At 38.3% G+C, this 22851-nt stretch overlaps 1 protein-coding gene across 1 annotated transcript in view; it reads right to left on the bottom strand.

Annotated features, from left to right (window-relative positions):
- Window positions 1-11232: 11232 nt before the first annotated feature.
- The window catches only part of PPM1D (protein phosphatase, Mg2+/Mn2+ dependent 1D), a 32454-nt gene continuing 20835 nt past the window's right edge, over window positions 11233-22851 (bottom strand). The window contains exons 4-6 of the mRNA XM_070393228.1: window positions 18409-18599; window positions 15891-16136; window positions 11233-12648 (exon numbers count right to left, since the gene is read on the bottom strand). Coding sequence (XP_070249329.1) covers window positions 12091-12648; window positions 15891-16136; window positions 18409-18599 — 995 coding nt within the window. The 3' untranslated portion in view covers window positions 11233-12090. The remainder of the gene's footprint in view (window positions 12649-15890; window positions 16137-18408; window positions 18600-22851) is intronic.

Here is a 22851-nt window from a genome sequence, read left to right as displayed (position 1 = left end):
CTACTTCCCATTGGAAGTATTCTAGTATTATTGAGGATGGTCCCTATGCCGCCAGTTGAACTACTGGGAATTTAAGCTTAGGATCTAATCGAGGCACCTGGGCTTTTAAGACACAATGTCTTAGATCTCATTTCCCATCTAAAATTTTCCAAATTCCTGGGGAACCATATGAGTCCCGTAAGTGTCTGGCCTGGGCTTAAGGTACAGGCACGTTCCCATTGTTGGGTTTGTGCATGAGTTTTTAGTCTGTCGTGCCTGTTCTCCATGCTGCTTTCCACCCTCTACAACTAGACACACAACATAGGGGAATTTTCTGGGAGCTAGGTCTGCCTCAGGCGGCTCTGGCCAATAGCGTCTGGGTGGTTTGGATGGCCTTGCTCCTGGCCTGCTCCTATCCTGCCTGCCTCTTCACTCCTGCTACTAAACCTTAACACTGTCCCTTTTTACACACGCAGAACCGGACCCAAGGCAGTGAGGTTTGAGCAATTTTAAAATTCCTTAACATACATTTTATTACTCATGTTGCAGGGAGGGACCGGGTTGGCTCCTCCTGAATAAAAGAACTAATCAAAATAAGGCTTATTTTTTAACTTCATTTGTCCCTGGGTGTGGACAACAAATGACACTAATCAGATTGACATAAACTATTTAACCTTTGTTTAGGGAGGCAAATGCAAATCATTTACTCCCAAGTGTCCTTGGTTTAGGGAAGATAGAATTTCTGCTCAGTTCCCTATTCTACTTGTCCCAGCTTATTGGCCTATCATGCATTCAACTTTCTTTCAACATTTCTCTTCCTTCTCATCACATACACAACCTTCACAAATTTCACACTTTCAAATTAGCCTTCAAACCTTCTTTCTATGTCCTTCAAAATGCATAACCATGCCTCAGACCTTCCATTAAGTATTTCTCTTTACCTTCCTCCATCACAGCAAGCCATACTTTCCAGTTAGTTAGAACTCTTAGCCTTAATTTTTAGGTGACATGAAAATAATTAACATTCCTCAGATTAGCAATACATTCATTTTTTTTTAAGAGACACAAACAGAAATTTCACTAGCTAAACAATTTTAAACAACAAAAACACATACTTAAACAATAAAGACAGATAACATTCCCCATTAAAAACTTTGAATCACCACGGCAAGCAATATCAGTTTGTGAGCATACAGGCCTTGTTGACGTCGTCTTGGGATAGCTGTCTGCCTCCGTGGTCAGCGACTTCTCGTCCTCGAAAGCCGTCAGCTGTTTCTCTTCCTTGAAAAGTCTCTTATCTCCGTTGCAGATGGAGATGGGTGTCAGAGATGGGAGTAGATGTCCATTCACAGTCAGGTGCCTTTTTCAAATGAGAAATGTGAATCCAGAGCTAACTCCTTTAAGTTTAGCTGGACATGGGTCAGTTAGTAATACCAGGTAAGGTCCTCTCCAAGGAGGTTGGAGAGAGTCTTTTATTTGGTGTCTTTTCCAACACACCAAATCTCCTGGTTGTAAGCCATGATCTTTGAAATCTTCGTCACCCGGGAGTGCACTGCGAAATGAATCTGTTACCAATTTGTTAGTTCCTACAATGCAGAATGTCTGCTCTTTATTTTTCCTTATATTTGAGAAACAAAAGATTTAAAAGTCAACAATATTTTAAACAGTCATAAGAATAATTATCCTCAATTTATTTAGTCCCATAGTTATTTTTGTTTATCCTGATTATTTGCTAGTAGTTTTTGAATTCAGTTATTCCTTGAAGTTCTATAAATCTTCATCCAGTTCAAAAATATGACCTGCTTACAAGCCTGCAATTTAGATTAAGTCAGAGTCCTTTTCATGGATTTTTTCCAAAATTATAATATACCTACAAATGCATCAGAATAAAGCTTTCCACGAATGACAAAATTTAAAAGTGGCATGGTAATAGATTTGATAAAAAAAAAAAAACTTTGCTTTTCTATAATATAAATATGTAAGATTTTAAAATGAGGCACATGACTTATTGCAAGCAGTGTATTCAGCATTGAAAATAATTCATAAACTCCCAATCTGTGAAAAGCAAATACCAGAGCATCACTGGCAGACGCCCCCATGGGGATCCTGACTCTTGGCTGCCCAGTCCCTGATGGGACACAGGCTACGCCCCCTGAGAGTTTCCTGTTTGAACTTGGCTCTGAATCTCTGCAAGTTCTTTCTGATGCAGATGCCTTAACAACCCAGTGACCCGTCCCTTCCTCCTCACTGGAGCTCAGGCGCATAGTCTTTCCTGATTGGCTAATTCAAATGGAGGGGTTGGCCTTTGCTGTTTCAAGATGGCGGCCCCCAGGGGAGTGGCAAGCCATGTGGCCATCATGGCGGCTGTCACGTCGCACAGCCCAAAGTGGTGGCTGTCTACACTGTTCTTTGCAATTAAATTTAAACTGGTTTTTGTATTAAAAATTTCCGTTGAGATCACAGTTAATCCTCTTTTTTAAAATCAGAACAAAAAGCAGCATATTTTGAATTCCTAATTATTTCAGAGAAAGCAAAAACTATTTTCTCTAAAATAAATTTCTACACTTTAGGCATCTAGCTACCACAACTACACAATTTCTCCCAATTCAATCCGAACCTTAAACTTTTAGCTGGCAAGTCAAATATTTAGCCTTTCTCAGTCAGTAACATTTTAAAGAATAAACTTCAAAAATACAAGACACAATCAACCAACAGATTCAATTCTATCCTCTAGATTTCGTTACGAGGCACTCTCAGATCAATATTAATACATAATACGTATGTCACTTCAAAATACCTAGACATAAGTTTTTGTGTGTTTTTTTAATATATTTTATTGATTTTTTTTTTATAGAGAGGAAGGGAGAGGGATAGAGAGTTAGAAACATCGATGAGAGAGAAACATCGATCAGCTGCCTCCTGCACACTCCCCACTGGGGATGTGCCCGCAACCAAGGTACATGCCCTTGACCGGAATCGAACCTGGGACCTTTGAGTCCGCAGGCTGACACTCTATCCGCTGAGCCAAACCGGTTAGGGCTAGACATAAGTTTTTATCATTTGATTCAGTAAACTCCAAGGTCCCAAGTTCCCAGCGGCTCTGGAAAACAACGCTTGAGGCTGGCAAACAGGCCTGGCCCAGCCCTTGACTTTAAAACGACCATTTTTTTCTGGGGAAAGTCAAGAAGCAAACTTGTAGCTACATAGTTTCTTGCCGGTTGCTTGCCTGCGGGGAAATTTCAGAATTGGCCACGAGATGTCTGCCGCAGGGAAAAACTGTTTTCAGCTGACGAAAGCTTGGTCTAACCTGGACCATTCAGATGTAAATTGATCACATTCTTTAAGAATTTGCTAGAGAAATTCTTTGCTTAGAAAGCAACTAACCCCTTTCTCCATTAGAAAGGCGTGGCTAGCCTTTTTAATTAACAAAGGGCCAGTTTTTTTTTACCGGGCTACTTAGATTTTTATAATTAATATATTTAAATAATTCTTGAGATTCAAATCCAATTATTATTTTAAGGCATTTACTTTGGCAAATTTTTGTAACAGAGACAATTTTATCAAATTTTCTTTTGGAGGTCTTAAAGTTAACTTGGAATAGACCTCATTAACATTTCAAAAAATCACTTTATTATGGAAAAATACCAATCTTTTTGCTAGAACCAGCCTGTATTCCTTTCCTGGGTAAAATTCACCATTTTTCTTAGGAAATAATCAGTCTTGGGTTTTATTCTGTACATTTGTAAAGAGACTCCAGCTCAAAACTCTATCTAAATGTCCAAAAGCGGATGATGCGCACATTAGTTCCAAGCCAGGTTTTCTCTTTACACATGAACAGAAATCCCAGACGCATTTTTTAAATTTTGTAAAACTTTTCAATTACGAGAAGGAGACTTTAAATTAGAATACTTGGGAGGAGGCGTCCATATTGGATCGCCATGTGCTCCCTTCTTCCCTTCCCCACATCCTACTTTGGGGAAGTTTCAGCAAATGACTCAAATGGCGTATTTTTCCCAAAGTCATGATTAATAGAAAGACATTTTAAATTTTTTCCTATTTCACTACAACAGAGGCACAAAAACATCAACACTCTTATATAGGCGCACAGAACACTCTAAAAGTTTACACCAGAGAATGTCCAGCATTAGAAACTGCCAAAGCAGTGTCTTTTGTCCCTGGTTCAGGAACTTCCCCTCTCTAGAATTTCAGTATATTCCCAATGGACTATTCAAAAAACAAACAAACAAACAATGGGCTAAAGGAAAAAACAGGGTGTAGACATTAACTTCAGAATAGTTCTGAGACAGTCTCTAAAATTTTATTAATTTCCATCTTATTAGAATAAATGTTTTCTATGCTTTTCTCTAGAAGCTTCTAATTTCCAAATCAAGATATGCTTCCCATGTACTCATTCAGTTTAATTTCAGATCCGGCATTTTCTAATTTCTGCATGCAAAATATTAACATAGGTACCCCAAACAAACTGCATTTTAGCCATTTCTCAGTTAATATTTTCTAGCTAAATCTTCCCATTTCTGTAAAGTACTTGCAAGTAAAGGCTTCCTATCAGGAGTATTAAATGAGGGCTGGGGTCACGGGAGCTTCTGGCCTTGGAGACACAATTTCCCATGTTAATTTTCTTTATTTTTATTGAATATCTGTAGAGTCTGAGCAAGTTTTCTAGGGGTGTTATGTAGTGGGTTGCAAAAATGTACTGCTTATGGGTTGAGCTCCATTAGGCTGTTACCCCTCATGTCACAATTCAACCCTCTTACGTGTCTCGGTTTCTCTCCTGGCCGTCTAAAACAGCCAGAAGGGCTTGGGGCACTGGCTTACCAGGCCTTATGGGCGCTCCCCCGGATGAGCCAGTCAGTTAATTACAGTTGAGTTGGAATTTCCCTGTGGGGCTCCTGCACGTCGTGAGGTATAACCACTGACACCTCCACAAAGGTTCTTAGTCACTTAAGAACACCCAAGAATCGGGCAGGAGGGAGGATGTGCCCCTTTATCTTTGGAGCTGAACGAGTTCAGCTCTCATTTATACAGCGAAGGTTTTCTTTTTTGTTCAGACTCTCAGAAAGCAAAACCAATTAAAGAACCGAAATCAAGACCAGCCACCCATTTTTTCCTCCAGTCCTGCCTTAGCCTGGTTCCGTGAACCCTTAACCTGGGGTCTTTATCAACCCTGGTTCCACCTCGAGGATTTTAAAACAGCTCAAATAAAGTCTGATCTTCGACCAAAGGAAGGGAAGGTTCTGGATCCAAGAGACAACTCACCCAAGTTCACCTGGTACGGCGGGGAGCCGGCGGGCTCAATGGGCCCCTTGCTGGATCCTAGCACCGAGTCCGAGTCCGCAAGGTGGTCCCGGGTGAGCTTCTTTGGAAACCTGCCGACTACGCCAATTAATGTTAATGTAAAAAAACCATTGAAACCTGTTAAGAATTTTTGTGAGTTTATTTGAGCCAAACTGTCGACATATGCCAGGAAGCAGAACCTCAACGAATTGAGACAATGCTCCGGAGAATGGCGGGGTTACATCCGTATTTATACATTCCAATCAAAGGAGGAACATAGGTGGGTTACATGAAATTCATTGGTGATAGATTAAGGAGGTGGGATTAAGCGAAGCGGGGAAACCTCTGGGATAGGATAAAAAGTAAAATGATGGACACATACTTAGGTGGGTGCAGGAACAATTAACATGATGATGAAGGAATTTGTGGTATCTGTCCTGGGACCCAGCACACCTGGTTGTGCCCCTGGGGCTCCAGATACAGGGAAGTCACAAGTTACTCAGACATTTCAAGGGTATGTTATCACAGATGCAAAAAGACAGATAGGCTCAGTTAAGGTAAAGGTTGACCTTGTCAGTGAAGATACTGGCCTAGGACGTAACTGCCCACCATAACTGCTTTTAGTTAAAGTTTAATTTCAGTCCATCCTTTGTGGTTATTTTAGGTCTCCGAGTCTGCAAAACTGCCATACAGGCCTTTCCTGAGCTTGTCAGGTCAGCATGTGGTCCCTTTCGTCCACACTCTGTTAACCATATTGACTTGTGTTGGTTAAAGAAAGGACATTCTGACCTGGCTGGGAATTGTAGGCCCCAGGACCTGAGAGTCAACCTTGGACCAGGGAGTCAACCTTGGACCTGGGAGTCAACCTTGGAATGGAGTCCATTCTCACTCAATTGCCTGTTATGAGAAGATTAACAGCATGTTGCCAAAACAATAGAGTCCCACCCCTGCCTCCTACCTCCCCATGCCTGTAATCCCTACTTCCCCAAATAATCTTTGTCTTACCCGTATATAAGCAGCTGGCTATGGGGAGCTGCAGAGCAGATTTTTGTCAATGACCTGCTGCTCCCCTATACTGCTGGCAGTATTGGAATAAAGGCTCATATATGACTCAACCCTGTCTCTGCTTAATTGGCTCAAGTAGTGATAGGCACCATACACCCATTGATTGTCCAGTTACAATATTGCTAATAAATCAACCAAAATTTTTAAAAAAGGTAAACGACAGACTGACATACCTCCATGTGGAGGTGGGAGGACAAAGAGAGATAAACACGAAGCCCTTATATACTTATATGCATAGCCCAGGGACAAGGACAATAGGTTGGTGAAGACCTGTGGGGGGTAGAAAGGGGCTGGGTGGAGGGGATTAAAGGGGGAGAAAATGAGAGACCTCTGTAATACTGTCAACAATTATAAACATTTTAAAAAGTAAAGGGTGCCCTGGCTCAGTTGGTTGAGTGTCATCCTATGCACTGCGAGGTCACTGGTTCAATTCCCGGTGAGGGCAAATGCCTAGACAGGGCCTGTAGGAGGCAGCCAATCAGTGTTTCTCTCTCCCTTCCTCTCTCTCTAAAAATAAAGCAATAAAAACATGTCCACAAAAAAAAAAAGGTAAAGGTTAAAGTAGGACTGTCCCAGGCAAATTTTGAAGTGTAGTTGCCCTTTGTCTCTCACACATCAATACTACTTTGTAACTGTTCTCTGTTGATGAATGTATCATTCTATTGTCTATGTAACTAAAATGTAAGCTCTTTAACAGAAGGAATTATTTGTTTCATTTTTGTTCTCCATAATGCTCTATTCTCTAACAGGAAAAATTACATGTCAAAACCCAACAATTTATCCTGAAATATGGAACTGGTATTTATAATTAAATATTCCAGAAAGTAAAACTATTGACAAAGACCACAAATTAGTTTCATCAACTCTTTTAATGATCTCCAGAACATATTCTAACTTTCCCATATATTACCTTCCCCATTTAACCCTGGATAAAGACTGCTTTAAAATCTGAAGTAACTTATGACAGGAGGGTTAGCTTTACAGTTGTATTATTATTTATTAATAATTATTTGCCCACCCATGTATTTAATCATCCAAATATCTGCAAGATAATGAAAATAACATCATTAATGTTGTTACCCAAAGAAACCTAGTATACAGCTTATGAATGCAATATTTTAAAAAACCTATATTCTTTCTACCCGTTTTCTGATCCCCTGTTTGGATCCTCAGCTTCCCCTAATCTGCTGTGTATTCCAATGTGTTCTTTATTGGTGCTATGTCATTCTTTATCTCATAGTTACTATCTCTCTTCTCATGCTGTTGAGCATCTTTACCATCTTTACTCTGAACTGTGTTTCCGATAAATTTCTTACCTCTATTTCATATCTCTTCTTCTGAAGAATTATTTTGTTCTTTCATTTGGAGGTTCTTTCTTTGTCTCATTTTGGCTGCCTGCTTGGGTTTGTGACTATGTATTAAGTAGATCTGCTATGTGGTCTCTCCAGCAAGTCCTCTGTTGATTATTCAGGCAGTTTTTCTATATTTCAGTTTGTTCCTAAGAACATGTCCATGCAGCATCCACTTACTCTGCTGCCATTTTTAATCTCCAAAACCATATTTTCGATTTGAGTTTTGAAATTTTGCAATGTTTTGTCTTTATTAGTCAGTTGGAAGATGATCTTGAAGGTCTACTATATTCTTTCTAGTAGAAAGAATGTGATGGACTACTTCCAAGATGGCCAATAATGACACACACCTTTCAGTATTCATGGCATGTGGTTGCCTCTTGCATTTATCTGTGTGACTAATAAAATGCAGCTGAATTAACATGGTACTTCTGAGGTTAAGTTACAAAAGACATTGTGGTTTCTGCCTTGTTCATTTTTTTCCTTTTTTAATGTTTTTATTGATTGCAGAGTGGAAGGGAGAGGGAGAGAAAGAAACATCGATGATGAGAGAGAATCCTCAATTGGCTGCCTCCTGCATGCCCCCTACTGGGGATCGAGAACAAAACCTGGGCATGTGCCCTTATCAAGAATTGAACTGTGACCTCCTGGTTCATGGGTCAACTCTCAACCACTGAGCCACACCGGCAGGGCTCTACTTTGTTCCATGTATATATATATATATAGAGAGAGAGAGAGAGAGAGAAAGAGAGAGGGACAGAGAGATATGTTTTGTCTTTTTTAATTGATTTCAGAGAGGAAGGTAGAGGGAGAAAGAGAAACATCAGTGATGAGAGAGAATCACTGATTGGCTGCCTCCTGCATGTCCCCTACTGATGGTCAAGCCTGCAACCCGGGCATGTGCCTTTGACTGGAATAGAACCAGGGACCCTTCAGTCCACAGGCCGATGCTCTTTCCACTGAGCCAAACTGGCTAGGGCTGTTTATTGTTTTAAGCTACTAAATTTTGAGGTATTTTTATGCAATACATAACTAAAATTTTTTTTCATAACTACCATATTTTAATCTTTAAGGTATGAGATAAATAGGTCAAGAACCTGTTCTACAAAATATTGAAAAAGGAAGTTAATGGATATATTGTGAGAAGCCCTATGAAGGGGCGCATATGGCAAGGAACTGAGACCTCTTACCAACAAATTATCAAGCCTGTGGGATTGTAGAAACCCTGATTTATAGCCACTTGATCAAAAGTATATGTGATTTATAATTGGTATCTGATGTGGATGCAGTCTTTTGAGACTGAGCTCTTAATTTGTGGGTTCCGATAACTCCAAGTAGATACAGAACTGAATTGAATTGTAGGACATCCAGTTGGTATCTAGAGAAATTAGAGAATTACTTGGTGTAGGAAAACCCATACATCTTATGTCAGAGTATTCTGTGCATAAAGGAAGAAATAGTGTTTTCCTTTTAGTGGACATAGTTAAGTAGTGGCAAAGTGAAATATCCACAGACTAAACAGAATCCTATATAATAAAAGGCTAATATGCAAATAGACCGAATGGTGGAACAGCCGGTCGCTATGACACCCACTGACCACCAGGGGGCAGATGCTCAATGCAGGAGCTGCCCCTGGTGGTCAGTGTGCTCCCAGAGGAGGAGGGCTGCTCAACCAGAAGCCGGGCTCACAGCTGGCAAGTGCAGGGGTGGTGGCGGGAGCCTCTTCCGCCTCTGCAGTAGCACTAAGATGTCTAACTGCCAGCTTAGGAGAGTGGGCCCAAGCCATCAGTTGGACATCCCCCGAGGGACACCCTTCCCCCCCGCCCAAGTGCACAAATTTCATGCACCGGGCTTCTAGTACTAAATAATGAGGCTCTATAATGTACTGCTATGGACACAATCTTCAAAAGATAAGATTAAGCAATAAACACATAGTTTCAGTCTATGCATAGATTATCAGTGAGAATACACAAAAAAGGGGGGAAATACTGGTAGCCTTGGGGACTTACTTGGGGTTTTTCTATTATGTACCATTTTATACATCATGAATTTTCCATCATGCAGATTTGTTACATAGGCAAATAAAATTTAATAAAAATAGAAACATTAAAACATTTGTGATTACATAACATCTTCAACTCCTTAAAGAATACATCTGAACATAGCCCAAGGAACACATACAGAAAAGAGCTAATTTTAGCATTTGCATTTATATGTGTCAAGGCAAAAATGTTTCCAGTATTAGGTAACTACTAGTATGGTATATAATTAGACTCTATTGCACTAAAAGTGTGATTTATGAAGGAATTAATGCTGTGGCATTTTTGCATTAAAGAGTGCTTAATCCATTACTCTAGTCAAATGGAAATTTTAATTTCATATAGACGGGATTAGATTATTCTCTTTAAAACTACTGGCAGAAAAGGTAAAAAGTAGCTAAATGGATTTTCCTTGCTTTTACTATACATTCAGATTTGTTGAATTTCTACTTTGGGCAGCTAACATGGTATTACAGATCTAATTTATGGAAAAACCCTTCACAATAAATTGACTTAAAAAATGTTTCTAAGTTGCTATGTCTCTCTCTTAAAAGATCTGAAAAACAAACTATTACCCAAAAATCGTTTCATTTTTTTGAGGGATCAAACCCAGAACCTTGGCATATCGGGATGATGCTCTAACCAGCGAGTTATCCAGGTAGGGCCCAAAATACCTTTTTAAAAACTAGCCACAAATAATGTTTTTCCCAGACCACTGGTCCTCAATTATTTTTCTTATGGAAAACTAGTATGCTTCCAATTATGCAGTACCTAGCATATTATAGGTATACTAGGAGCCCAGTGCAGGAGTTCATGCATCTTGAAAGGAATTGTGGGCCGCGAGGCTGCGGTGGGCACAGGAGCAGGTCTCAGCCCATCCTCTGCACCCCCCGGCCCCTCCTGCAGTGGCCCCCAGTCTTGTCTACCTGCAGCCCCGCTCCCATGTGCTGACAGTGTCTGCCCCACTCACACCTGCTGCGAGAGCAGAGCGATAAGGGCCAGAGCCAGCAGCGGGTGCGAGCAGGGCGGTGCCAGCAGCAGGTGCAAGTGCCCAGCGGGATGGTGGTACGTGGGAGCAAACCCCATGGTGGTCAGTGCACATTATAGCGACCAGTTGTTCAGTTGTTCCGCCGTTTGGTCTATTTGCATATTAGAATTTTATATAGAGAGATAATCAACCCTTCAATCTTTCAATGAGATGTTGTCCTAAATTAATAAATTTTAAAAATTCCTCATTGTAGAACAATTCACCACACTAAAATGACATAGTGCTTTAGTATTAGTTCCTTTTAGTTTTTTTCTACATTACCAAAGTACAGTTTTATTCACTTTTAATTGCAATGTCATCAAATGTTATAAGCCATAACTAACTTAACCATATTCTTCCTGTTAAGATATTTTGCCTGTTTCAATGAACAATGCATTTAAGTTACTCTAAAAGCACGGTATGGCACAACAGAAAGTTAATATATATCATTAAAACCAACAATAAAAATCCAGCAATATCACAAACAATTTACTGATTTATTAGCTGAACAAACATATCCATATAATCAATGAAACTGTATGATATATAAAATAATAATTTAAGAAATGTTGGGAATTAGCAGCACCATCCATTATTGAAATAGCAAGAAAAACTTCACACATATTTTATGCAAACACTAGAAGAGGGTAACTACTTGAAGACCTAATAATGCCACTGTTGGGGATAACTGAGAGGGGCATTTTTTTTTTTTTTTAGGGAAAGAAGCCTTCTATTCCAAAGATTTAGTGAGTATATCTGATGATTTTTTTTTTTTTTTTTTTAGAAAAATGCTACTGAAATAAAAGATAGTGCATAGTATTTTAATCAGGACAAGGAGACTAAAAGTCAGCTACTTCTCTTCTATGAAAAATTTAGTTCTGAATTATGAAATTAGAAATAAAAAATAATTTTTAAAAGACAACAGTTGTCTCTAAGAAACATTAAGTGGAACACAGATCACTATGAAAATACGTCACTTTCCAGTTTGCCTAATAATTTACTTCAAAAAGTTGTATAGTTTCATCACAAGTGACTTAATAAGCATTTTTAAAAGTTTAAAACCTTTAGCCCTGTTGTTATATTTACTGTGTATCAGAGTACGAGACTGAGTTTGTGTGAAGGATACAAATTTACACACATTTTACAGCAACATATACCCTAACAACTATAAAATTCACATTTATAATACAAGCAAGTACAAGGCCAGGATTAAACTGTTGAATTCCAAAAAGTCAAACCATTTTTATTTTGTCCTGTTTTTAGAAGTTCAACTTCGGCACCATCTTCAAAAGCCTTATATCCTAAATTTGGAAAAAAGCCATTTTTCAGATACAGTTCAGCAAACACAAACAGTTTTTCGGTGCTGGTGAAGTAAAGGATTTCCAATTTTCTTCTGGCCCCTAAGTCTGCGTCGCATGGTAAGTTTAACAGAGTTCTTTCGCTGTGAGGTTGTGGCGAGGCTTGCAGGCTGAGCACTATTACTTCGACTTAAACCATTTCGTTTATGCTTCTTCATAAGAGGGCCAGAATTGGATTCTTCTAATGTCCTTTTAAAATTTGCTGGAGGGGTTCTTTCAACTTCTTGGGCTTTCATTTGACCTGAAGTTGACATCTTTAAATTTTTTGGGTCCATAATGGTGTTTGTTGAATTGGTAGGCACCAGGCCAACTGACAGGCTATTACTCAAAGAATCATGTATCCTTAATGTCAGGGCTTTAGTGCAATTTTCTTCAAGTGGCTCTGGATCTTTTGAGGGTAAGACTGCAGCCTGGACATTCCCTCGAGCGACCTCAGCTGGGACTTCTACGTAATTCTCTGAGAAGGCATTACTACGAACAAGGGCAGGTACATGGTCCTTAGAGTTCAGCCTTGACCAAGGGTCCTCCTCCATTGACTGAAAAACAAGAAAGTAAACCAAATAAGAAATCACGTATTCTAGAACTCAGCCTGACCCTTGGGAAGATGAAGGGTATCATTAGAATAAATGACAAATTTGGCTTTTTCCTTCTTTCTATAGTCTAATTTCTGAATATTTAGTAGAGTGGAGAATGTAAAGCGCAACATTAAAGCAACTATGCCATAAGGAAACTCACATTGTTGCTTTGCACCCTACTGAGCATGGCTAGGGCTACTCTCCAAAAAATAAGTGAAGATCATGTAGAAACTCTCATATATTGTTTTTCAGAAGCTTCACAGGTGATTCAGATACGTACCACTCCTTTTGCTGTACACCTCTAGATATACATACACTCAGAATATCCTCCCATCTCCAGACAGTAAGAACATTCTTCCTATCAAACCCAATCTTCCACTATAATACCATATAAAACTGTCTTGCCCTAACCCGTTTGGCTCAGTGGATAAGAGTGTTGGCCTGTGGCCGAAACCGGTTTGGCTCAGTGGATAGAGCGTCGGCCTGTGGACTGAAGGGTCCCAGGTTCAATTCCGGTCAAGGGCATGCACCTCGGTTGCAAGCTCGATCCCTGGCCCTGGTCTGGGCACATGCGGAAGGCAACCAATTGATGTGTCTCTCTCACATCAATGATTCTCTCTCTCTCTCTCTCTCTCTCTCTCTCTCTCTCTGTCTCTCCAATCCCTTCCATTCTCTCTAAAAAATCACTGGAAAAATATCCTCGGGTGAGGGTTTATAAAATCATTTGTTTTATAGTTTCTCAAGAAATTTAAGCATAAATACTATCTCCCCCCTCAAATATGTAACATTTCCCTCAATTGCTCCCTCTCTTCTCAAATAAATTATTAATATAATATATTCTTGCCCTAGCCATTTTGGCTCAGTAGAGCGAGCATCGGCCTGTGGACTAAAAGGTCCCAGATTCAATTCTGGTCAAGGAGATGTGGCTCAGTTGCAGACTCGATCCCAACGAGCCAATACTGTGGCTCTCTCACATTATTGTTTCTCTCCCTGTGTCTCTTCCCCTCCCTTCTTCTCTCTCTAAAACCAATGGAAAAATATCCTCAAATAAGGATTAATAATAAATAAATAAATAAATAAATATTCTTTTTTCTGGGAAAAGAAATTTTTTTATCCAACATACCTAGGGGATTAATATTTTCTGAAAAGGCCAAGTAAACCCTTTTATAGCATGGTAAGTGAGAACATATTATCTGGTCTTCCTCTGGTATAAAATCCCCAAGGAGTAAACACCTTTCAAAAAAGTGCTATGTTAAAAAACATATCCATAAAAAGAATGTCCCCTTTAATGTTTCTATAATAAAAAAGGGAAATTGAAGCCACCTAAAAGCATTTTAATCTAACCATAAACATGAACATGCTTTACTGAAAAAAAATAATTTTTTTTTTTTTACTTTACGTCCAATGGAAACTGAAGATGAGAAACCCATGTTCCTAATTTGGTACTGTCCCAAATAGATTGCTTCTTCTAAGAATACTAGAGGCCTGGCGCACAAATTTGTGCACAGGTGGGGTCCCTTGGTCTGGTGGGCGATCAGGGGCCGATCAGGGCTGTCTCACCCAGTCCAGCGGGGGAGGGACTGTGGGAGGTTGGCCAGCCACAGGAGGTTGGCTGTGGGAGCACACTGACCACCAGGGGGCAGCTCCTACATTAAGCGTCTGCCCCCTGGTGGTTAGTGTGTGTCATAGCGACCAGTCGTAACGGTCACTTAGGCTTTTATATATATAGATACTTTTTCTTTTTTAAAAGAAATTATATATATATGTTTATTGATTTCAGAGAGGAAGGGAGTGGGGGAGAGATAGAAACATCAATGAAGAGAGAATCATCAATCAGCTGCCTCCTGCATGCCCCCCTACTGGAGATCGAGCCCGCAACCCGGACATGTGCCCTTGACCGGAATTGAACCCGGGACCCTTCAGCCCGCAGACCAATGCTCTGTCCACTGAGCCAAACCAGCTAGGGCAAGATACTTTTTCTTTCTGAGGTCATTGATTCATTTATTTTACGCTGCACAGTTAATTGAAAGCTCAATACTACTTATCTGTTTTAACACTCTAGATAATGGGCAGCAACCTTATTTCAAAGTACCAGTATGGAGAAAGGATAACAAGACAGTTTTTGTTCTAGAATAGTATACAAACTGTATATTATATGACTTTCAATAATACCAAAAACAAAAGTTGTATGTGAGTTTATCCCTCTGAATTGGGTTGATTCCAATACCTATGCTGGTCACAAGCATGTTCTAGCTGACCACAGAAAACTGTATCTAGTCATAAGTAATTATTGACCAAGAGCTCATCCTGCTTAAATTATAGAAAAAGGATTTGCAACAAGACAGGGCAGCAGTGAGTTCTGTAGACAGAAGGCTTCCTATTACCAAATAATCACGTCACTAATTCAGTCACAAGAAAAATGTACTATTCAACACACTTATAGAAATAAAACATATTGCTCTAGTTTGTATAACAATGTCAGATGTCAGATGGTATTCCTTTATAAAAGCAAATAGCAAAAACAATGGGACAATTTCAGAGTTAACACAATTTATAGGAATTTCTGTTGTGCTGTGTCTTTTTAAATTCAGATTATTCCTTCTCTTTTTGTTGGCATTCTGTGGTAATACATTGCATCTGTTAGCACAGGCAACTGCGTCCACTACTTAGACTCAACCCAGATTAATTTTTTTTTTTAAGTATTTTTTTTTAAATATATTTTATTGATTTTTTACAGAGAGGAAGGGAGAGAGATAGAGTTAGAAACATCGATGAGAGAGAAACATCGATCAGCTGCCTCCTGCACATCTCCTACTGGGGATGTGCCCACAACCCAGGTACATGCCCTTGACTGGAATCGAACCCAAGACCCTTCAGTCCGCAGGCTGAGGCTCTATCCACTGAGCCAAACCGGTTTCGGCCAGATTAATTTTTTTTAAATATTGTTAATATTCTTCAGGGGCCATATCTAACCAACTTTCTATTAGGTGCTATACACACATTTGGCATTCAGAATAATAAGTATGTATTGGTGCAAAGATGGCTCACCGACAATAAGTTACATGACAAAGATTCATCAGGTTCTTGAGACTAGTTCAAATCCAAAGTCTTATTATATAAGAAATCTGGAAACTGTTTTCAAGTAACACTAACCAAAGAAACTCTGTCTATTAAAACAACTTAAATACTATAGAACTATATACCTTGACTGGTGGTGTAGAACTTGGGGAAGGAGTCCGCAGGCTGGTTTCTTGACTATTATAGGAAGGGCTATCAGTTAGGTTCAGATAGAGCTCATCATCATTGGTGAAATTTCCCTGACTACCCACTCCTGGAGAGATGCAGATTACTATGGCACTGGTATTATCTGCTCGAAGCATGCGCTGCCTCCAGCGGCCTAGTGCTCGATTCACAAGCATTTTGGCACAAGATTGTCCATGCTCACCACCCTATATTTAAAAGAAGGAGACGGAAGTCAACCACTCAAATTTAGTCACCACTACACATGTATCAAATTAAAAATTTGATGTTCAACATGACCTAAATTAAATTTTCAAAATTTCAAACATTATCCATAGATCCTAAAACTATGACAAAATCATACTATTCTAAATTTTCAAAAAATAATAAAATAAAGCTTATTCTGTGGTTAAATTTCACCTGTATTCGTATCTTTTTGGTAGCAAGAAATGTGGGAAGAAAAGTTACATATAGTTATTAAGAAAAGTTATATAGAAGTTATCTAAAAAGCAAAGTAAACATCAAGTTATTATAGATAAACAATTCACAAATGAAATAAGTATGGCAAAAAACAAAACAAAAAAACAACAACTCATTGTAGAGGGCCAATTTCCTCCTAAAATAAGAGCTTCTAAAAATCAAAGACAATGACCCAAAATAAAATTGTCAAAGAATATGAACAAAATTCAGAGACAAGGAAATATAAATGACCCTTAAACATATATTTTAAAATGGTCAGTGTCATGCATAAGAGAAAAAAAGCAACACAATAAGTTGTTATGGTATAGATATAAAAACAAATCAACAAAGAGTAAAATTAAAAACTTAAATAACCTCATGTTATGCAAATAAATGTAGTTTGGAAGAAAACTTTCAGCGTCATACATGGATTCAATCATTGCTAAGTTTCAGAGAACAGAAATGAAAATGATGTGCTCCAGAAAATAGGGCTACATGTCTTCAAAAGTACCCCTAGAAATAACTGAATTATGAAAATGAGTGGAATTGGTTGAAAAGGAAATACATCATGAACTACAAATGGAAAAATATTTTAATGTTATTTCATGTAACCTAATAAAATATATTAACATACTCTAAGTACAAACATATTAATGTTTGTACAAACATATTAATATGTATATGTATATATGTATATGTATATTAATATGTTTGTACAAACATATTAATATACATATAATATATTATGTACTATCTAGTTCTTTAAGCATTACATATAAAATATTTATATTATCTATAATATACTATAAGTCATTTGGTTGTCATCTGTATCCCTGAAGTATATATATTCAAACTGGATAAATAACTGGGTCGTGGTTTTTTATCCTTTCCTTGAAAAAAAAAATAGGGAAACATCTTTACTTGGTGTTGTCTGATCTTAAGCATGTTACAGTATTTTGACACATGGCAAACTGCAAATAACTCTTCTCAGCTGCTTTGTTTAAAACCTTAATTAGCCTGGCCGGTGTTGCTCAGTGGTTGAGTATCAACCTATGGACCAGGAGGTCACAGTTAGATTCCCAGTCAGGGCACATGCCCAGGTTTCGGGCTTGATCCCCAGTAGGGTGCATGTAGGAGGCAGCTGATCAATGATTCTCTCTCATCATTTATGTTTCTATCTCTCTCTCTTTCTCTCTGAAATCAATAAAACTGTGTTTAAAAATAAATAAATAAAATCTTATTACCTTGCATCCCCAAGATAAGTATCATTTTGTAATGATTTTTTAAATACTGCCTTTGTTTCTCAATTTCTCACATGAAAAAACATGCACCTCACAAATGACAAAAGGCAGCATTAATTTCTAATTCATGAATCTAACACATTCCCCAGTACATGTTTCATCATTGTCCAAACAGTAGCTCACCGAGAACTCCTTTACCTTTCACTTTTTCAGTATGCCTCTATATTTCCCTCCCAAGCAAAGCTCCATAAAAAAAAATAATCTGTATAAGCCAATTCCCTCAGCTCACTGTTTCAGCTGATTATCTGAGCCCCCCTAATATTGTGTCCTTTTTAATTTTATTTTTAAGATATTTTTAATTGACTTCAGAGAGAGGAAGGGAGAAGGAGAGAGGTTTTGTTAGGGAGAAGCACTGATGAAAATGTTCTGGGATTAAATAGTGGTGATGGTTACACAAGTGAGAATATACTAACAATCACTAAATTGTATGCTTTAAAAGGGTAAATAAATGTTAGGGTGTGAAATATATCTCGATTTAAAAAAAAGAGAATTGGTGAGGTTTCAAAGGTCATTACGTCGAGGGCTATTCATAATGAAGTCAGTGGTTATGTCTTTTGCTACCTAGGTTTTATATATTTCCTGCCTCGTCCCACTAATGAGCTGCAAAAGCTATGTTTTGCTTACTTCTAAGCCAGGCCAATGCAAATATCTATTTAAGGTAAACGAAAAGCACCAAAACAATGTATACACAATAATACCAAATTACTGAGTCACTTCTCACCATCATGTATTTTTTCTCCTCTTGGTCCTGGCACATTGAGATGGCATCTTGAGGTGGAATCATATTCCAAAGCCCATCACTCCCCAAGATAATATACTTGTGCTTCTGGGGATCAAGAGTGTGAACACTTGTGTCTGGTTCAGGTGACACTACAAATTCACCACTGAAGAAATCATAGCTCCACAAATCACCTGAGAGCAGAAGCAGCAAGAAGTATTATTTCCAAAATAGTAGTATCACATCAACAGATTAAAGGAGAAAATGTACATGTTCATTTCAATAGGCGCAGAAAAGTGTTTGATAACATTCAAAATCCATTTACGGTATTTTTAAAAAGTTTCCTAGCAAAATAGAGATTTAAGGTAACTCCCTGAACCTGACAAAAATATGCCTTCTACCACCACTTCTCCTCCAATAATATTATACTGGAGATCCTTTCCAGCACAGTAAGATAATAAAAATAAATCAGATATATAAATCAGGAAGGAGAAAATAAAACTATCATTATTTGCAAATGGTTTTATTTCTACATGGAAACAAAAAAAAATTAGATAAATTATCAGAATAGATACATTTAGCAAAGTTGTTAAATACAAACCCTAAATATAAAAGTCAACTGTAGCCCTGGCCAATTTTCTCAGTGGTTAGAGCATTGGCCCATGGACCAAAGGGTCACAGATTCGATTCCTGGACAAGGCATGTACCTCGGTTGCAGGTTCGATCCCAGGCCCCGTCGGGGTGTGTGTGGGAAGCAACCAGTCAATGTCTCTCCCCTCCTTCCCCCTCCCTTCCACTCTCTCTCTAAAGATCAATGAAAAAAATATCCTTGGGTAAGGATTTTCTTAAAAAGTCAATTGTGTATTTCTACACAATAGCAAGAAATAGAAAACAAAATTTTAAACAATTCCATTACAACATTGAACCAAATGTAAAGTAGTTAGAAATAAATTTAACAAAAGGTGTGATAGTCTTTTATGGAAAAGACTCTACAATTAGATTCCTTTTAGAAATGGAGAAATAAACTATATTCATAGAAAGGAAGACTTAATATTATAAAAATGTTAATTCTTCCAAAAATAACTTATAAAGTGAACGCACTAGTAATTCAAACCAGAATCCCAAAAGAATTTTTAAGGTTTTTTAAAATTGATTTCTAGAAAGAGGAAGGAAGAGGGAGAGAGAGAAACATCCATGTGAGATCAAATAAATAAGGATCAGAATTGGGCCTTGAACTAAAATAGGATCATAACGTCATTCCCATACATACTTAAAGGAGGGGCCTTGGGCCCTGTGGCAGATATTGTTGGTTACTTGGTCAATGGTCATTTCCCTTTTGTCCTCATAGGGACACTGGGGGAACACCAGAGGAGAAAGGCCTTTCTTCTGATTTCAGTATGTTCTCTGCTTACTCCTGTGACACATGGCACCCAGTTGTCTGTGCCCCTAATGAATTTCAGCACCCCACCTCCTCTGTCAGTAGCTTTCCATGGAGAGCTTTCCAGCAACTATTGCCTCACCTACTGGTAATCCATTCTCAAAACTACAACCAAAAATAAAAACTACAACCAAAACCCATCTCTTGAAAACACAAATTTAAAATGGATGGGGTGATGGCTGCACAACAATGTAAATGTACTTAATACCACTAAACTGCACAAAATTAAGAAATTACATTTTATGTTATATGTATTTTGCTATAATTTTAAAAACACAAAAATCTAGTTATATATTTCCCACTCCAACTCTGCAATAGTTTACTCTTGTTCTTAAGATATCCAAACTATAAAAATGCATTATTTTCTCATTTTATCCATGCCTCTTATTCCCATATCTCTGTTCCAGCTAACCTGGCCTTCATTAGAGTCCCTTTTATTCACCATACTTCCCGTATCACAGAGCTATTCACAAATTCCGCTCCTATGCCTAGAAAACACTTTCTTCCCCCTTTAAAAAAAATATATGTGTGTGTGTGTGTGTGTGTGTGTGTGTGTGTATATATATATATATATATTTAATTGATTTCAGAGAGGAAGGGAGAGGGAGAGATAGATAGAAACATCAATGATGAGAGAGAACCATTGATTGGCTGCCTACTGCAAGCCCCTCCACTGGGGACCGAGCCAGCAACCTGGGCATACACCCTGACCTGGAATCGAACCATGACCTCCTAGTTCATATTCATAGGTTGACACTCAACCACTGAGCAACACTAACAGGGCTCTTCCTCTCTAAATTTCTAGTAATTCTTCAGGCCTTAGCTCAAACACCATTCCTCTGACATATTCAGTTAGGTAAAATACCCCTGTTTTAAATTTTCTTTAGCCCAATATGCAAGCACTTTTTTTTTTTTACAAGCACTTGTCATAATTTTAAGTTCTTTTTGTGATCATTTGATGAATGCTTCTACCCTTCTTTAACTGTGAGCGTCCATGAGGGCAAAGACTATGTGCTTGGTAAATACTGCCCTTAATAAAAATCTATAATAGTGTCAACAACTAACTAACTAATTAACTGGCTGACTAAATAAATAAATAAATAAATAAATGGCTCTCGCTGGTTTGGCTTAGTGGATAGAGCATCAGTTTGGGATGGAAGGTCTCCGGGTTCAATTCCAGTCAAGGGCACATGCCCAGGTTGCAGGCTCGAACCCCAGTAGGGGGCATGCAGGAGTCAGCCAATCGATGATTCTCTGTCATCACTGATGTTTCTCTCTCTCTCTCTCTCTCTCCACCCCCCTCTCCCTCTCTGAAACCAATAAAAATATATTACCAAAAAAAAGAATAAATGATTTGTGAGACTCATATGCAATTCCATCAGGCAGCCACTAGGAGGCACCTTTGCTTCATTTGTAGTAAATTATGTTCATCATTGGTGCTAAAATGGTACCCATTTTTATAAGTAAAGTTTTCTTCCACAAATAAAAACAGAAAATAGCCATAAATCATAATAATGGTGCTAAATACTATCATTTAATTTAAGCCAATAAGTATTATCATGCAACAAGTTAAAGAAAACTAGAATTTCTTTCTTAAATATGTTCCCCAAGTGCCAGAATAAGGACTGAAAAATGTAACAAATCATTTTTAGCTTAAATATTCAAATGTAAAGGGTATTATTATTTTTTAGGAGAAAATGTGATAGAAAGTAAACTCAAGAGAAAAAACAGAAGCCATTTTTTCATAACTAAAACAATTTCATCTCTCCTATACAAGTCTTTTTATATAAAGATTCATTCATTTTCATGAATTTATTTACAAAGTTATATTCAAATGTTGTAGGACATTACTATAGCAATTACCATTTACCTCCTACATGAAGTTTTCACTGTTCTAGTAGATCTTTCCTATCGACTGTTGTTATTCTTTCCCTTTTTAAAACAACAGCAGCAAATTCTCTCTTGACCCTATACTTTCTGCTCCAGCTAAAGCCTCACTTCTCTCTTTTCCTTCATAATAAAACAACTAGGAAGAGTGTCTAAATTTGCTATTATCAAATTTTCCTCCTCTTGCTCTTTCTTGAACCAACTCCAATGACTAGAGTCTTACTATCCTACCAAAAGATAGCTTGTCAAAATCACCAAGGACCTCCACATTGCTACTAAACCCAATGGTCACTTCTCAGTCTCCCCTTACCTGAACTATCAACAGTATTTGAAATACTGACATATAACAGGTAAAAGTGACATATAACAAAATACCTTCTTGAGCCCGCCAGTGTGGCTCAAGTGGTTGAACATCGACCCATGTACCAAGAGGTCGCCAGTTTGATTCCCAGTCAGGGCATATGCCTGGGTTGCAGACTCGATCCCCGGTGGGGGCCGTGCAAGAGGCAGCTGACCAATGTTTTCTCTCTCTCTCTCTCTCTCTCTCTCTCTCTCTCTCCCTCTCTCCCTCCCTCCCTCTCTAAAATCAATAAAAACATGTTTTTAAAAAATACCTTCTTGAAACACTTTCTTACTTAACTTTCAGGACATGCTCTCCTGAATTTCCTTCTATTTTACTTGCAGCTCTTTCTCAGTCTTGTTTTGCCTTTTACTCCTTTCATACCCCCAACTCTTAACAGTGATAGTATCTCAGGGTTCAGTCACTGACTCTTTTTCCGCTTTTATCTACATTCAATTTCTTGATGACCTCCTTAAGTCACAGGCCTTTGAACATCATTATCTCTATGCTCTGGCTCCCAATTAATATCTCCAGCCTAAACCTTACCTACGGTCAATTCCATAGCCAGAGCCAACTGGACATCACCATTTAACATCTGTTAAAGTACTGAATCCCTTATAACTGATGGTCCAGTCTTTGCTATATCAGTTAATGGCAACTTCCACCTTTTAAAATGCTCAGTTAAGGGGAAATATCCTAAATCACTCCAATAATTTCAATAAAAAAATTTTTAAAGACCTAAGTAATAAGGTCATTTTCATTTATTGTTCCTTCTGCCTAA

This window comes from Myotis yumanensis, unplaced genomic scaffold (genome assembly GCF_028538775.1).
Source record: "Myotis yumanensis isolate MYYU_CA2020_CCGP unplaced genomic scaffold, mMyoYum1.0.hap1 SCAF_16, whole genome shotgun sequence".
In the NCBI taxonomy this organism is placed as follows: Eukaryota; Metazoa; Chordata; class Mammalia; order Chiroptera; family Vespertilionidae; genus Myotis; species Myotis yumanensis.
Note: the sequence above shows the minus strand (reverse complement) of the source record. Positions and strands in the feature narration are given on the sequence as shown.